Source organism: Saimiri boliviensis, chromosome 21 (assembly GCF_048565385.1).
Source record: "Saimiri boliviensis isolate mSaiBol1 chromosome 21, mSaiBol1.pri, whole genome shotgun sequence".
NCBI classification, from domain to species: domain Eukaryota; kingdom Metazoa; phylum Chordata; class Mammalia; order Primates; family Cebidae; genus Saimiri; species Saimiri boliviensis.
In genome coordinates, this window is record NC_133469.1 from 10,319,735 (window position 1) to 10,337,522 (window position 17,788).

The window sequence follows — 17,788 nt, forward strand, 5'->3', positions numbered from 1 at the left end:
CTGCAATGCAAGCTACTCGGGAGGCTGAGGCAAGAACTGCTTGAACCTGGGAGGCAGAAGCTGTAGTAAGCCAAGACTGTGCCACTGCACTCCAGCCTGGACAACACAGTGAGACTCCGTCTCAAGGGGAAAAACAACAACAAAAAAAAAAACAAAACTTAGGGCAGGTGCAGTGGCTCATGCCTGTAATCAAAGCACGTGGGGAGGCCAAGACAGGAGAAGTGGTTGAACCCAGGAGTTCCAGACCAGCCTGGACAAGACCCCATCTTTACAATGCTAGATGTCTAACTACTCAAACAAAATAGTTTAGATATTTAAACTGCTTGACAGCAGAGTGGTAAGACAGAACAAATCTCCCACTTTTATCATATGCAATCAAAGAAACATACATATATCCCCACATTAGGATATTGGAACACTTCTTCCTCTTCTCTCTCAGTCATACAACAAGAAGTGAGGCAAACAAGTCATTAAAAAAACTATTTGAGCCAAGCGTGGTAGCTCACACCTGTAACCCCAGTACTTTGGGAGGCCGAGGCAGGCCAAGGCAGGCCAAGGCCAGGAGTTCAAGACCAGCCTGGCCAACATGGTGAAAGCCCATCTCTACTAAAAATACAAAAATTAGCCGGGCGTGGTGGCTCATGCCTGTAAACCCAAGCTACTTGGGAGGCTGAGGCAGGAGAATTGCCTGAACCCAGGAGGTAGAGGTTGCAGTGAGCCGAGATCACACCACTGCACTCTAGCCTGGGCAACAAGAGCGAAACTCCACATCAAGAAAAAAAAACAAAACAGAAAACACCTATTTGAAAAGGCATACTATTCCTCCTGCCAAACACATGGAAATAATCATTACCAACAACTACACTCATTTCTACACATTTCAAGCCAAAATGCCTCAAGTCAAAACACAACAATTTCTATTATACAGCTTTAAAAAGCTAAATAATTGGAGATCTCAATGTCCATCTGTAAAAGATCGTTAGGCCGGGTGTGATGGCTCACGCCTGTACTCCCAATACTTTGGGATGCAGAGGCAGGTGGATCACCAGGTCAGGAGTTCGAGACCAGCCTGGCCAACATAAGTGAAACCCCATCTCTACTAAAAACACAAAAATTAGCTGGGCACGGTGGCTACTACAGTCAGAGTGAAAAAGTAAGTGTGTGTGTGTGTGTGTGTGTTTATGGATATATATAGTAGCTGGTTATAGCAGTCCCAGCTACTCGGGAGGCTGAGGTAGGAGAATCGCTTGAACCTGACAGGTGGAGGCTGCAGTTAGCCGAGATTGTGCCCCTGCACTCCAGCCTGTCGACAGAGTGAGAATCTATCTTAAAAACTAACAAAAAACAAAAGCCAAGACTGTTACATAGAATGACACACTATACAACCACTTAAAACGATACATGGCGTACTGACTATGAACGATGTCTACACAGTATTAAAGAAAGTTGTTGTGTAATAATACATGGGATCTCACTTCTGCAAATCTAAACTCATATAATGCAAAAAAGGGATCAACGAAGATACAAACCAATGGCGGTTACCTCTTACAGATGAATTGTAAGAGACCTTTTAAACTGTAATAATTTTTTTTTTTTTGAGACGGAGTTTCACTCTTGCTACCCAGGCTGGAGTGCAATGGCGCGATCTCGGCTCACTGCAACCTCTGCCTCCTGGGTTCAGGCAATTCTCCTGCCTCAGCCTCCTGGGTAGCTGGGATTACAGGCACGTGCCACCATGCCCAGCTAATGTTTTGTATTTTTAGTAGAGACGGGGTTTCACCATGTTGACCAGGATGGTCTCGATCTCTTGACCTTGTGATCCATCCACCTCGGCCTCCCAAAGTGCTGGGATTACAGGCTTGAGCCACCGTGCCCCAGCTAAACTGTAATCTTTAAAAAATTACTTCAGGCTGGGAACAGTGGCTCACACCTGTAATCTCAGCAATTTGGGAGGTAGAGGCAGGAGGATCACTTGAGGTCAGGAGCTCAAGACCAGCCTGGCCAATATGGTGAAACCCCATCTCTATTAAAAATACAAAAAAAAAAAAAAAAATTAGCTAGGCATGACGGCAGGCGCCTGTGATCCCAGCTACTTGGGAGGTTCAGACAGGAGAATCACTTGAACTGGGAAGGCAGAGGTTGCAGTGCGCCACTGCACTCCAGCCTGGGTGACAGGGTCTCCAAAAAAAAAAAAAAAAAAAGTTACTTCAAAAATTAATCATCTAGCAGAAAAAGTAAGAATAAGCTAACCACCCTCCATTCATAGATGTCATCTACCAACACAACCAAAACCATGTTATTAGGATGACACAAACTTACTCATGTTGCTCATGGGCCGCATGCCTTGGGGAGACTGCCCAGACTGCTGATTCTGCTGGTTCTTTGCTTGCACCTGGGGTTGTGTTGGCATCTGATTTACTTGATAGGGTAGTCCAAGAGCTGCATAGGCTCTTTCTATAGAGCTGGGATCAATCTGACTAACAGTACTTAGGTTGGGGGTAGACTGTTGACCCACCCCTAGAGAGCTAGGATTTCCAAGTCCAACAGGTGCTCCAGTCAAAATTGCTACAAAAAAACAAAAGACATAGTATTACATTACCATTGGTGAGAAAAGAAGACTAACATGTCTGAGTAAATTAAACACACACACACACACACACACACGCACACAAAATTGTTATGTAATTATGAAACATCTTAGTACATGAATCTTGTCTTCCATTATTTCCTTGTAGAAATTTCTAGTTGCAGAACTGATTGATAAAAGTGGACCACTGGTATAAAAGGCTTTTGATTCTGAATGCCGAACAGCCTTCCCAAAGGGCTTTATTAATGTTCCAACCAACACTGTATGAATGCTTTAGAGCCATTCAACTGACATCACCTGGCAGCATCATTTCTGCCAACACCACAAAAGAGAAATAGTACCTATTTCTCTTCTTAATTTAATAGTGAATTATATGGGAGTTCCCCTCTCTCCTCTCAACCCTACTGAATTGTCTATTTCCTATTCCGAATTTTGTTATAAAATGTAATTCTATTTTCATATGCTGTACATATACTTCCAAAATTTGTCCTTTAACCCTAAAAGTTTAAAGTTTTATTGCTACAGAAATATGGTAGCTACAGTTTTAAAATGTTAATATTTTTACTTGTCTTTTCTCTTAAAAGTTCTTCTTTATCCCAATATTATAAAAATAATCCCCAATTTTTTCCTTTTAAATAATTTCCAAGTACTAGAATGTTTAGATCACAAGTATCAAAGTGTAACTTGCCCAATACCAAAGCACTATTCTTCGAATTTTCATATGTTCAAAGCAGAACATAAATTTACCTATTTGCTGTTTGTCGAAAGAATGACTATTGAGGCTGGGTGCGGGTGCTCATGCCTGTAATCCTAGCACTTTGGGAGGTCAAAGCGGGCGGATCATGAGGTCAGGAGATTGAGAACCATCCTGGCCATGGTGGAACCCCGTCTCTACTAAAATAACAAAAAATTAGCTAGGTGTGGTGGTTTGCGCCTATAGCCCCAGCTACTCAGGAGGCTGAGGCAGCGGAATCACTTGAATCTGGGAGAAGGAGGTTGCAGTGAGCTCAGATCGTGCTACTGCACTCTAGCCTAGTGAAAGAGCAAGACTCTGTCTAAAAAAAAAAAAAAAAAAAAAAAAAAGAATGAATATTGAGAGTCCTCGGATGTTATTTTAGATGTTAAGCAGTTCAATTCTTTTTTTTGAAACAGAGTATTACTGTGTCACCCAGGCTGGACTGCTGTGGCACAATCATAGCTCACTGAAATCTCCAACTCCTGAGTTCAAGCAATCCTCTCATCTCACCCAGGCATACACCACACACAGTTAATTTTTACATTTTTTGGAAGATACAAGGTCTTGCTAAGTTGCCTAGGCTGAACTTCTGGCCTCAAGCAATCCTCTTGCCTTGGTCTCCAAAACTGTTTGGATGACAGGTGTGAGCCACTGCACTGGTCTTTTTTTTGTTTCTTAAATTGAGGCAAGGTCTCACTCCATCACCCAGGCTAGAGGGCAGTAGCATAACCACAGTTCACTGTAGCTTCAAACTCCCTAAGTAGTTCAATTCTATGCACTAATATGAGGAATACAGAAAAATTAAAAGGGGAAAAGAACACTTTTTCAACATAGTACAACACCACAGGTCCCTCACATAATCAAGAAGTATTATAAATGACACTGGTGAGACTTCAAAAACTTCTCATATAAACCTTCAAAGACTTCATCACTTACGCTGTTGATTTCTCTTATCACCAGCATTTTTGAGGGGGAGACACACAGGACAATCATGTCTTGTACAATTCTTCCAGTGTGAAATGATTTGTCGAGAAGATGCACAGTGTGCCACTAAAGAGAAGAAAATTTTTTTCAAGAGCAGGTTATGCTTTTACATTAATAATAGCTAACTTGCTGACCACTTAGTAAGTACTATAAATGCACTAACTTATTTCATCTTCATAACAGCCCTATAAGGTATAGCTCCTATTAATACTCAGAATTTATACTCAAGAAAACAAAAGAATGGGTAAGCAATTTGCACAAAGTCAGAGTACTCAAAGTGAGACTCAACCTCAAGGAGTCTGGCTCTAGAGCCCTCATTTTCTACCATCATGCTATACAACCTACTTTAAGCAAATGTACTCTAGACCAATGTTCTGACACACACACCTGTAAGAACAATTTTTAATGACTCCACAAAAACTGCATTATATTGGCTAAAAATGACTATAGTACATTGTATTAAATTGAACACTTGCCTACATGACAGTCAGCAAATCCTCAATAACATTTAAACTACGCTATGCTGGGGCAAATAAAACTCAAAGTCTATGAGGATCAGCACAAGGGAAGACCTTTTAAATTTCTACTCTTCCCATATTCTTAGATATTTGCTCACAAAAATGATACTGTGTTTTTTATCATTTCCTAAAATAGGGTTAGACATTATTACCAAAGGAGTCTCAAAATTGATTTTGTTTATTATGGCAGCTTTATCCATTAATTGCCATAGAATGGATGCAGCCAAGATGACCTTTACCGAGTAAACTGTGATGATGCATTTAGACAAATAGAATTTTAAACGTGCTTTGAGGTATAAAAGGTATTTTTAAAATTGCACATATTTATGTATACTTTTGTTGTTTTTTTTTGAAATAGGGTTTGGCGCTATTGCCCAGGCTGGAGTGCAGTGGTATGAGACTGAATCACAGCAACCCTAACCTCCTGGGCTCAAGCCATCCCCCTACCTCAGTCTCCCAAGTACTATAGGCACACACCCAGGCATCTGGCTGATTTTCTTTTGTAATTTTTGTAGAGACGAGGTTTCACCATATTGCCCAGGCTGGTCTTGAATCCTGAGCTCAACTGATCTGCCCGTCTCAGTCTCTCAAAGTGCTGGGATGACAGGCATAAGCCACTGCGCCCAGACTTTTTTTTTAAAAGATGTAGTCTCGCACTGTCACCCAGGCTGGAGTACAGTGGTGCAATCACAGCCCACTGCAGCCTTGACTTCTTGGGCTCAAGTAATCCTCCTTCCTCAGCCTTCTTAGTCCTCAGCTAGGACTACAGTTGCACCACCATGCCCAGCGAGGTCTCACTATGTTGTCCAGGCTGGTCTCAAATTCGTGGCCTCACGAAATCCTCCCCATTTGGCCTATCAAAGTGCTGGGATTTTAAGTATGAACCACCACACCTGGCCTGGCCTATTTTAATGACTTTGTACATACATATACACCATATACACCACAATTAAGGTACTAAACATATCCATCACCACAAAATAGACTTGGTCACATTTTCCTCCTTCTCCCTGACTGTAAAAATTAATTGCTAAGTATAGCAACCCTGTGAGTCCACTTACCTTGGCAAGACTTGCCTGACTGACAGTGTGTCATGTGGTTTAGGACATTCTTCATTGTGCGACAGTGGGGAAGGTTGCATTGCCTCACTTCCCCATTGGCTTGCTCTCTGCGCTGGCACTTGTGAGCATGCAAAAGGAGAACAAGTTGCTGCTGGATGAGCTTGCGCTTCTCTGGATCAGCTGTATGTGCTCCAGAACCCATCCCTTGGGCAACTGGAGTCACCAGGCCTGGCTGCTGGACCTGCGAGGCTGGCTGTTGGCCCTGAGAAATAACAATATGTTTAACGGCAGGAGTCATAATGTGCTACCTCTTAATAAAGAGAGATGTGGATATTTTCAACTAAAACCTTTATGGTTGATATACTATAAGCCAGACTCCATTTTTTGCCACAGGGAATTCATAAACCATGGCTCCTACCTTTAAGAAGCTCAATTTAGTAAGACAAAAAAAGGTATTACTAAGTGATATAACTATGGATAATATACAGAGAGCAAAAGCAGAGAGAAGGACATGGTAAACTCCAGTGGGAGAGGGAAAGGAGAGAAGGTGTCTATAGTCAGAAGCATACCCAAATTAGGTTTTAAAAAGCAACGAAGAACTTCTCGGGAGACTGAGCAGAGGGGTTTTTCAGGTGACTGAAAAATTAGTTTTTTCTAAGCTCTGGGAGAAATTTAGCTTTTAAAACTGAAAAGTGAACATTGGGCTGGGCAGGTGACTCACACCCGTTATCCCAGCACTTTGGGAGGCCCAGGCGGGCGGATCGCCTGAGCTAAGAACTCAGTTCCACAGCCTCGGCAACATGGTGAAACCCTGTCTCTCCTAAAAATACAAAAAATTAACCGGGCACGGCAGCATGTGCCTGTAGTCCTAGCTACGGGGGAGGCCGAGGCAGGAGAACTGCTTGAACCCGGGAAGCAGAGGTTGCAATGAGCCAAAAATTGCACCACTGCACTCCAGCCTGGGAGACAGAGCAAGACTCCGACTCAAAAAAAAAAAAATAAATAAAAAAATAGTGAACATTTCACAGGACAGAGATGACATGTTTCATTCACCTGTATAGCTCCAGGACTTCGGAGAGTATTTGAAATATAGGCAGTCCATGAACATAATGACACAAAGGAAGGGACAAAACTAAAACATCTGAAAGAGAAATTATAAGACAATTTTTTCCGAACATGAATGCCGACTGCGACACATTTACTACTAGCAGTTTGCACAAAAACAGTAAAAAAAAAATCACTGTTTCCACTTACTCCTGTTTGGATCAACATGCTCGCTGATCAACAACAAGGAAAAAAATTACGAAAAATGGAAAGGAAGCACAAGTCTTCTGACTCACAGGGATCATCAATTACTTATTGATTTAGACTTCTAGTGTATACAAATCTCAGTGTATAGAATAGAAGCTGTGAAAGTTTACCACAATTATTTTATCAAAATGCCAGTATGAAAACAAGTCTGTAATTAATTAGTCCTCACCATGTTGGGCATTCCTCCACCAGGAACTGTCTTTTTGTCCATAGCAAATGGAGGTAAGTTATTTGATAGTACAGTCTTTGTTTGAATCTGGAGACCAAGGCCACTGGCTCCAATCTGCTGTCCAGGATTCTGAGTATATGGTGAACCATAAGGATTGGGATTGTTCATCATTCCCACCTAAGAGAAAAAAATAAAAGAAAACAAAATGGGCAATAAAATTTAAGACATTATTATTCCCTTTCTGATTTTACTTCCTCGTTCGCAAAGACAAGTTTTAAAGGAAATCTTCAGCTTGTATCAGAAAACACACGACAGGGCTGGTCGCGGTGGCTCAAGCCTATAATCCCAGCACTTTGGGAGGCCGAGGCAGGTGGATCACAAGGTCAAGAGATCGAGACCATCCTGGTCAACATGGTGAAACTCCGTCTCTACTAAAAATACAAAAAATTAGCTGGGCATGGTGCTGTGTGCCTGTAATCCCAGCTACTCAGGAGGCTGAGGTAGGAGAATTGCCTGAACCTGGGAGGCGGAGGTTGCAGTGAGCCGAGATCGCACCATTGCACTCCAGCCTGGGTAACAAGAGCGAAAAAGAGAAAACATACAACAGCCTGGGCAACATGGCAAAACCCCACCTGTAATAAAAATAACAAAAATCAGCTGGACATTTTGGCACATTCGTACAGTCCCAGATAATTGAAAGGTTCAAGTGGGAGGGTCACTGAAGCCTAGGCGGTGGAGGCTGCAGGGAGCTATGGTCACAAAGGCCTAGCAGGGCCTGATGACTCATACTTGTAACCCCACCACTCTTGAGAGGCCAAGGCGGGGGGGTTTCTTGAGGCCAGGAGTTTGAGAACAACTTGGGCAACATGGTGAAACCCCATCTATACAAAAAAAAAAAAAAAAAAAAAGGCCGGGCATGGTGACTTATGCCTGTGGTCCCAGCTACTCAGGAGGCTGAAGAAGGAGAATCACATGAGCCAGGGAGGCTGAGGCTGCAAGTGAGGCATGATTAGGGCACTGCACTCCAGTCTGGGCAACATAGTGAGACCCTATCTGCAAAACAAACGCCAAAAAACTCACTATATAAAGTATGCTAATAACAACACATTTTCAAGATTAAGATTTAGGGGCCTTGGGTATTGCACATTTACAGGAATATTTTCATAAATATTTGAAATAAAGGTGTTTTAAAATACTTTTAATCCTCTTCATTTAATTCTATCTGCTAAACAAGGTTTGCCATTCATATCCACTAAAAGTCACATGATACTATATAGCAAATTCAACTTAATAAACCACCTAACCCTTTTGTCATGTTCAAACATTTAAATGATTTTATTTTTTTCTAACTATTAAAAAAGAGAGACAGGGTCTTTGCCATGTTGCCTAGCTGTTCTCAACGTCCTGGGCTCAAACAATCCTCCCCCATCGGCTTACCAAAGTGCTGAAATTGTAAATGTAAGCCCCATGCCGTGCCTCATTTCAATGATTATTCTTGTATTTTGCTTATATAAAAAGCAGAAAACTTGATTGGGCATGGTGGCTCACACCTGTAATCCCAGCACTTTGCGAAGCCCCTGTGGTGGATCACCTGAGGTCAGGAGTTCGAGACCAGCCTGACCAACGTGGTGAAACCCCATCTCTACTAAAAATACAAAATTAGCTGAGCATGGTGGCATATGTTTTTAACACCAGCTACTTGGAAGGCTGAGGTAGGAGAATCGCTTGAACCCAGGAGTCAGAGGTTGTGGTGAGCCAAGACCACACCATTGTACTCCAGTCTGGGCAACCAGAGCAAAACTCTGCCTCGGGGGGAAAAGAAAAAAGTAGAAAATAGATGTTTTGGGAATATCCTTTTTTGTTTAGAGGCACTTATGATAAGACTGTTTTTAAAAACTTCTGATTCTCAATCCTTTAGATATAGCATGCAAAAGTCCAGACTCCACGCGATTCCTGGCTGTTTTAAACTACTACCTGCTCTAACTTATCTGTTTGGCTCTTCAAGTCATTTGACTTCGCAACCCCTATGTATTATTCTTTTCTTTTTTAGTTGAATTCTCACTCTGTTGCTTAGGCTGGAGTGCAGTGGTGCAATCTCAGTTCACTGCAACCTCTAACTCCCTGGTTGAAGGAATTGTCCCGCCTCAGCCTCCCGAGTAGCTGGGACTACAGGAGTGTGCCACCACACCCAGCTAATTTCTGTTATTTTTAGTCGAGATGGGGTTTCACCATGTTGGCCAGGCTGGTCTGGAACTCCTGGCCTCAAGTTATCTGTCCACCTCGGCCTCCTAAGTGCTGGCATTATAGGAGTGAGCCACCATGTCAGGCCCCATATGTACTTTAAAAAGTAGTTCTTGCCGGGCGCGGTGGCTCAAGCCTGTAATCCCAGCACTTTGGGAGGCCGAGGCGGGTGGATCACAAGGTCAAGAGATCGAGACCATCCTGGTCAACATGGTGAAACCCCGTCTCTACTAAAAATACAAAAAATTAGCTGGGCATGGTGGCGCGTGCCTGTAATCCCAGCTACTCAGGAGGCTAAGGCAGGAGAATTGCCTGAACTCAGGAGGCGGAGGTTGTGATGAGCCAAGATCGTGTCATTGCACTCCAGCCTGGGTAACAAGAGTGAAACTCCGTCTCAAAAAAAAAAAAGTAGTTCTTTTCTATATTCACGTTAAGCTCACTTGGAGCCATCATACTAGAATAATAAATCGAAAAACAGCATTTATTATTCAAAAGTCAAATATTTTACTGATAATGAAAGTTATAAAAATGAATTTTCATTAATATTTCAAACTGTTTAAAAATTATTTTAAATAATTCAAACTGCAGTCAACTTTATATCCCAAACATAAAGTATGCAGCCACCCTTTCTCCTCTTCTACCAAATTACACATAGGATCCCAATTGTAAGTGAACATCACTGCTAGAAACATTCGGCAAGCATGACTGGGCATGGTGGCTCACGCCTGTAATCCCAGCACTTCGGAAGGCTAAGGCGGGCTGATCACGAGGTCAGGAGTTCAAGACCAGCTTGGTCAGTATGGCCAAACCCCGTCTCTACTAAAAATGTAACAATTAACCGGGCATTGTGGTGCACATCTGTAATCCCAGCTACTCAGGAGACTAAGGCAGGAGAATCACTTGAACCCAGGAGGTGGAGGGTGCAGGGAGCCGAAATCGCACCACTGCACTCCAGCCACGGCAACAGAGTGCAACTCAGTCTCAAAAAAAAAAAAAAAAAGAGAGAGAGAGAGAGAAAGAAACATTCAGCAAGCACTCAGAATAATTTAAGATGCTACAGCTGGCTGGGCATGGTGGCTCACACCTGTAATCCCGTACTTTGGAAGACGGAGGCAGGCGGATCACACCTGAGGTCAGGAGTTCAAGACCAGCCTGGCCAACGTGGTAAAACCCCATCTCTACTAAAAATACATAAATTAGCAAGGTGTGGTGGTAAGCGCCTATAATCTCAGCTACTGGGGAAGCAGGAGAATTGCTTGAACCCAGGAAGCGGAGGCTGCAGTGAGTGGAGATCAAGCCACGGCACTCCAGCCTGGGGAACAAGAGCAAAACTCTGCCTCCAAAAAAAAAAAAAAAAAAATTTGCTATTGCTATTGCCCAATTAAAGGATTCATCAGATTTCTATCTCTGTCTGCCAAGACCAAAGGGTCCTTCAATTCTACCTCTAAGCACATATACACTAAAATCATTTCCATGTATTCCTACCCACTGTGATTGTCTTAATTCAAACCAGTACACTGTAGACGACAGGTCTGTCTGTTGTCTAATTTCACCTGCCTCTATGAAACAAACAAATAAACAAAAAACAAGCCCACAGTACGTACACCAAAGCTTTTGTGAAATCTGACTACCTATCTATGGTATCTTTTTATGTCCTGTACTGATTTCTTAAAATCTGAAAGTACTATACATCTTGAACCTTCGGCATTTGCTTGAAGTTCTTCCTTTTCCCTGCAACTTAACAGTGGCGTATTTCCTTTCCTATTTGACTCCTTAATGCTGCCCTAGAAATAAATACCAAGTTCACAGAGAGGCATTTTCTTTTCTTTTCTTTTCTTTTTGGCAGAGTTTCGCTCTTGTTACCCAGGCTGGAGTGCAATGGTGCGATCCTGGCTCACTGCAACCTCCGCCTCCTGGGTTCAGGCAATTCTCCTGCCTCAGCCTCCTGAGTAGCTGGGATTACAGGCACGTGCCACCATGCCCAGCTAATTTTTTTTTTTTTGTATTTTTAGTACAGACGGGGTTTCACCATGTTGACCAGGATGGTCTCGATCTCTTGACCTCATGATCCACCCGCCTCGGCCTCCCAAAGTGCTGGGATTACAGGCTTGAGCCACTGCGCCCGGCCACAGAGAGGCATTTTCTGTCTGGTTCCTTAGATGGTACAACCTAAGAAACACCTGCAGATTCTACGCATCCTTATGATATATCAAATGTTACTACCTCTGTGAAGCATCTGTCTGTTTTACACAAGTATAGAACTCTTGATAAAATCTTTTTCTTCTAAATTTTCCATTAAAAGGTAAGAGTCTCACTCTCTTGTCCAGGCTGGAGTGCAGTGGCATGATCATAGCTCATTATAATTCCCAACCTCTGGGGTAAGCAATTCTCCCACCTCAGCCTCCCAAGTAGCTGGGACTACAAGCTCATGCCACCATGCCCAGCTAATTTTCATTTTTATTTTTGTAGAAAGCTTACTAACTCCTAGTCTCAAGTGATCCTTCTGTCTGAGTGCTGAGATTACAGGCATCTCCCACCACACCTGGCCTAAAATTTGTTTCTTAAATTATATGCAGTATCGATACTCTGCCAATCTATATGAACATGACATCTTTATCTGTTCAGTTGTTTGCCTTTATTAAAAAAAAAATTATTATTACTATTTTTTGAGAAAGAGTCTCACTCTGTCTGTGGGTGAGACTACTTGGGAGGCTGAGGTAGAATCACTTGAACCCAGGAGTCGGAGGCTGCGTTGAGCCAAGATTGCTCCATTGCACTCCAGCCTGGAAAACAAGAGCAAAACTCTGTCTCAAAAAAAAAAAAAACTAATCTGACTCTATGTAAATATGGCCAGTAAGATAGAGGCAATAGAATCCAGAAACAGATTTAAATGAAGTCCAGGCTACTTTCGGTAGTAACAAATTTGGCTCCAAGTGCTGCTGCTACCTATGATTTTTTTTTTAAGTACTGGCATTTATCTAATGTGGCTCCAATAATATGCCTATCTATACACGGGGGAGTTGTTTTACCTGTTTCTCATTAGCATGCAAATTCATGATAGACATAATATGAAAGCCATTCCATCACACAACCTGCACGACAGACAACAGAAGACTAAGACAATAAATTATGCCCTCAAGAGTACCATTATCTAAATGAACAAAACGCTGGAAGTCTGAAGCTGCCTTGTTGTCTTTAGCTAATAAATGTAATGTCTTCATTGAAATATTTCCCAAAACCATGTGGTCCTTCAGGATTGCATGGCCTTGCCTGCCTAGACCAACTGAATTTTGACCAGTTCCTGACACTGCTTGTTCCCTCAATCACGATGCATTATTACCTGGAAACTCCAAGTTCCTCTATGGCAGACTATGGGCTCAAAATACACAGACTACTCTGATTGCTGGTCAGCTAGAAGTAATTTCTTCCTGACATTTTTGGTCACTGAAACCAAAAAAGATTTCTCTAGCTTTTGTTTTTCCATCTCCTACAGAATCTGCTGAGGAGTTAGAAAATAAAATAACAACCAATCTCCAGATCATTGCCCCTTCTATCTCCTGAATCCCTTTATTTACTCTCCCCACTAAATGTAATAAGGAAGTAATATTTTGTATTTAATTTCTGCTACACTATAGTTATTTCATCTTGTTTCTTTCTCCATAGCTAATACTCTCCAGATGTCCAACTACCCACCACCCTAAACTGAAAAGGTAGAGGGTGAGGAAGCCACACTCAGTTCTAGGCAGCTATAAGAAATGGGTTCTGCAGGCCGGGCGCAGTGGCTCATGCCTATAATCCCAGCACTTTGGGAGGCCGAGGCAGGTGGATCACAAGGTCAAGAGATCGAGAACATCCTGGTCGACATGGTGAAACCCCGTCTCTACTAAAAATACAAAACATAAGCTGGGCATGGTGGCGCGTGCCTATAATCCCAGCTACTCAGGAGGCTGAGGCAGGAGAATTGCCTGAACCCGGGAGGCGGAGGTTGTGGTGAGCCAAGATCGCGCCATTGCACTCCAGCCTGGGCAACAAGAGCGAAACTCCGTCTCAAAAAAAAAAAAAAAGACTCGGGTGAAAGGCAATACGATCCAAATTTCTTCCCATAAACCACCACGGGTCAGGCTTTCAGAAGACAGCTGTAGTAGTAATGTTACCACCTGCCTGCACATTTTGAACCACAGATTTGTCCATGAAAAGAACTGTGTTCAAAAGCTGATGTTATTTGCAAGCAGGGTTCCAGTCATCCAATCTCACTGAAAATTTCCTTACACCTTAAATCCTAATTCTTAAATATCACAAGTCTTAGAAGTTTTAGAAGAATTAAGAAATATAATGAATATAATTAACTCTATAAGATAATTTTAGGACTTGGTACAATGAAAGGGCAACTGCTGGTGTGGGTGTGCCATGAAAGTTAGTTACTTTTTTTTGGTAGAGATGGGGGCCTCACTATGTTGCTGGGGCTGGTCTGGAATAATTAAAGGTGTGAACCACCATACCCAGCCTTAAACTGGTATCTCATCACCCTAAACCTCCGTAACTTATTTTTTTGAGACGGAGTCTCATTCTGTCGCCAGGCTGGAGTGCAGTGGTGTGATCTCAGCTCACTGTAACCACCGACTCCAATTCAATGGATTCTTCCGCCTCAGCCTAATGAGTAGCTGGGATTGCAGACACACACAACCATGCCCAGCTAATTTTTGTATTTTTTTTTTAAACCTAGTACCTAACTATGTATTTGGAGGGACATTTTGTATTTTTAGTAGAGACGGGATTTCACCATGTTGGCCAGGTTGGGCTCAAACTCCTGACCTCATGATCTGCCTGCCTCAGCCTCCCAAAGCGTTGGGATTACAGGCGTGAGCCACCACGCCCGGCCCCAGATTTTTAAATTTATTAAACATTTAAAGCTTCCTCATTTGTCAAACACTAATATAAGTACTTTACAAATATCAGTATAGGTGGGTTCACTTAAAATAAGGAAACACCTGGGTGTGGTGGCTGTAATCCCAGCATTTTGGGAGGCCCAGGCAAGCGGATCACAAGGTCAGGAGTTCGAGACCAGCCTAACATGGTGAAACCCCGTCTCTACTAAAAACACAAAAATTAGCCAGGCATGGAGGTGAGTGCCTGTAATCCCAGCTACTTGGGAGGCTGAGGCAGGAGAATCACTTGAACCTGGGAGGTGGAGGCTGCAGTGAGTGGAGATTGCGCCACTGCACTCCAGCCTGGATAACAGAGAGAGACTCCGTCTCACAAAAAAAAAGAAAGAAAGAAAGAAAGAAAGAAAAAGAAAGAAAGAAAGAAAGAAAAGAAAGAAAGAAAGAAAGAAAGAGAAAGAAAGAAAGAAAGAAAGAAAGAAAGAAAGAAAGAAAGAGAAAGAAAGAAAGAAAGAAAGAAAGAAAGAAAGAAAGAAAGAAAGAAAGAAAGAAAGAAAGAAAGAAAGAAAGAAAGAAAGAAAAAGGTAATAAGCCCAGGCATGGTAGCTTACACCTACAGTCCGAGCACTTGAGAGGCTAAGGTGGGCAGATCACTTGAGGTCAGGAGTTTACAACCAGCCTGGACAACATGGTGAAATCCCTTCTCTACTAAAAACAAAAATTACCCAGGAATGGTGGCACATACCTGTGGTCCCAGTTACTTGGGAGGGTGAGGCAGGAGAATCACCTGAACCCAGGAGGCAGAGTTTACAGTGAGGCAAGATCATGCCACTGCACTCTAGCACAGGCAACAGAGCAGGACTCTGTCTCACTGCACTCTAGCATAGGCAACAGAGCAAGACTCTGTCTCAAGATAAAAATAAAAATAATAAGGAAATAAAATATCATTTAATGGAAGTTTAAAATTTGAATTACTCCTTCATATCAAAATAAAAGCTCCACAAGCACAGGGATTTTTGTTTTGTTCACTTCTATATAAACCCAGTTCCTAAAAGAAATTTAGATTATAAGCAGAATAGTGCCACACTCCCAAGCAGTTGTCAATGAGCCTTAATTTTTCTCCATAGCACTTACCTGGCATACTCTAAATTTTTATCTTATGTGCACAGTAGAAAGTAGGTTACATGAAGTAAGTTCATTCACTACTCTAACACTACAGTATTTTGTTAACCAGTGAGGGTTTATTATAAGTCTGTCATCCCTCCTCTCCATAGCAAAATATAAACCTTGGTGGCAAGGACTTTATCTCTCTATAGCTAGGTTCCTAGATCCTATAAAAGGTACTAAATGCAGGCTGGGCACGGTGGCTCAAGCCTGTAATCCCAGCACTTTGGGAGGCCGAGGCGGGTGGATCACGAGGTCGAGAGATCGAGACCATCCTGGTCAACATGGTGAAACCCCGTCTCTACTAAAAATACAAAAAATTAGCTGGGAATGGTGGCTCATGCCTATAATACCAGCTACTCAGGAGACTGAGGCAGGAGAATTGCCTGAACCCAGGAGGCGGAGGTTGCGGTGAGCCGAGATCGCGCCATTGCACTCCAGCCTGGGTAACAAGAGCGAAATTCCGTCTCAAAAAACAAAAACAAAAACAAAAACAAACAAACAAAAAAGGTACTAAATGCTTTACCTTGTTGTTTTCAGTTCTCACTCCAAATATGATAAGTAAACCACATTGACATGGCAATCTAAAAGTGTCAAGAGGCTCGGTACAGTGGCTTATACCTGTAATCCCAGCACTTTGGGAGGCTGAGTCAAGAGGATCACTTGAGCCCAGGAGGAGCCTGAGCAACATAGTTAGCGAGATCCCATCCTTACAAAAAATAAAAAATCAGCCAGGCATGAGATGGTGCATGCCTTCAGTTCCAGCTACTCAGGAGGCTTAGGTGAGAGGCTTTTTAAGCCTGGCAGGTTGAAGCTGCAGTGAGCCATGATTAGGCTGGTGCACTCCAGAGTGGGCGACCAAACAAGACCCTGTCTTAAAAAAAAAAAAAAAGGCCGAGGCCAGGCGCGGTGGCTCAAGCCTGTAATCCCAGCACTTTGAGAGGCCGAGGCGGGTGGATCACGAGGTCAAGAGATAGAGACCATCCTGGCCAACATGGTGAAACCCCGTCTCTACTAAAAAAATACAAAAAATTAGCTGGGCATGGTGGCGCATGCCTGTAATCCCAGCTACTCAGGAGGCTGAGGCAGGAGAATTGCCTGAACCCAGGAGGAGGAGGTTGCGGTGAGCCGAGATCGCGCCATTGCACTCCAGCCTGGGTAACGAGCGAAACTCCGTCTCCAAAAAAAAAAAAAAAAAAAAAAAAAAAAAAGGCCGGGAGAGTAGTGGCTCACACCTGTAATCCAAGCACTTTGGAGGCCAAGTCCGGCAGATCACCTGAGTTTGGGAGTTCAAGACCAGCCTGACCAACATGGTGAAACCCCTTCTTAAAAAAAAAGTGGGGGTGGAGGGACAGAAAGGGAGAATCTACAAAGCACTAATGCTAAAACGGAATCCTAACTTGTCAATATTCTTATAGCAAAAAAACGTTTAAGGCTTTCGAATTCCTACATGGGACCTCAGTCCCCTCAACACAAGTTTGTCAATCTGTCTTCAATTCACACTTGCATTCTGTCACCGTCAAGGTTCTTTTTTTTTTTTAATAGAGATGGGGTCTAAATTGCCTGGTTGCTCCCAGGAGCAACCTGCCTCAGCCTCCCAAAGTGCTGGGATTACAGACATGAGCCACTGCACCCAAGATTCTCGGGAATACGTAAGTCCTAATGTCTGCTCAAATTATTCCTCTTACAGAGAAAGCCTTCTCCCGACCCCTTGTGAAAATCGTACCTATCTCCAATTTCATCTTCCAGGTGAAGCCATATCTAATTCAACAAAAGGTAACTACATGCCAGGCACTGGCAACCTTAGTGTGATTCCATTTCAAAAAAAAAAAAAACAGATAAAATATGTTTTTAAAAAATGGAGGAATAAACACTAAAGTAAGTGTAATTATGTCTTACTTGTCTATAAAGGGTATTTAAAAGTATACTGTTGTTTTCTTTGAGAGAACCTCGCTGTGTTGCCCAAGCTGGAGTGCAACGGCATGATCTTGGCTTACTGTAATCTCCTCTTGGGTTCAAGTGATTCTCCTGCCTCAGCCTCCTGAGTAGCTGGGACTATAGGCACGAACACCATGCCCAGCTAATTTTTGTGTTTTTATCAGAGACAGGGTTTCAACACATTGGTCAGGATGGTCTC

The 17,788-nt window shown here is 42.7% G+C and overlaps 1 protein-coding gene across 1 annotated transcript in view; it reads right to left on the minus strand.

The window, feature by feature from the left end:
- EP300 (EP300 lysine acetyltransferase) overlaps positions 1-17,788 on the minus strand; it is a 92,095-nt gene that overhangs the window by 44,281 nt on the left and 30,026 nt on the right. Inside the window, exons 3-6 of the mRNA XM_003932837.3 lie at positions 7,367-7,543; positions 5,887-6,148; positions 4,260-4,373; positions 2,320-2,565 (exon numbers count right to left, since the gene is read on the minus strand). Coding sequence (XP_003932886.1) covers positions 2,320-2,565; positions 4,260-4,373; positions 5,887-6,148; positions 7,367-7,543 — 799 coding nt within the window. The remainder of the gene's footprint in view (positions 1-2,319; positions 2,566-4,259; positions 4,374-5,886; positions 6,149-7,366; positions 7,544-17,788) is intronic.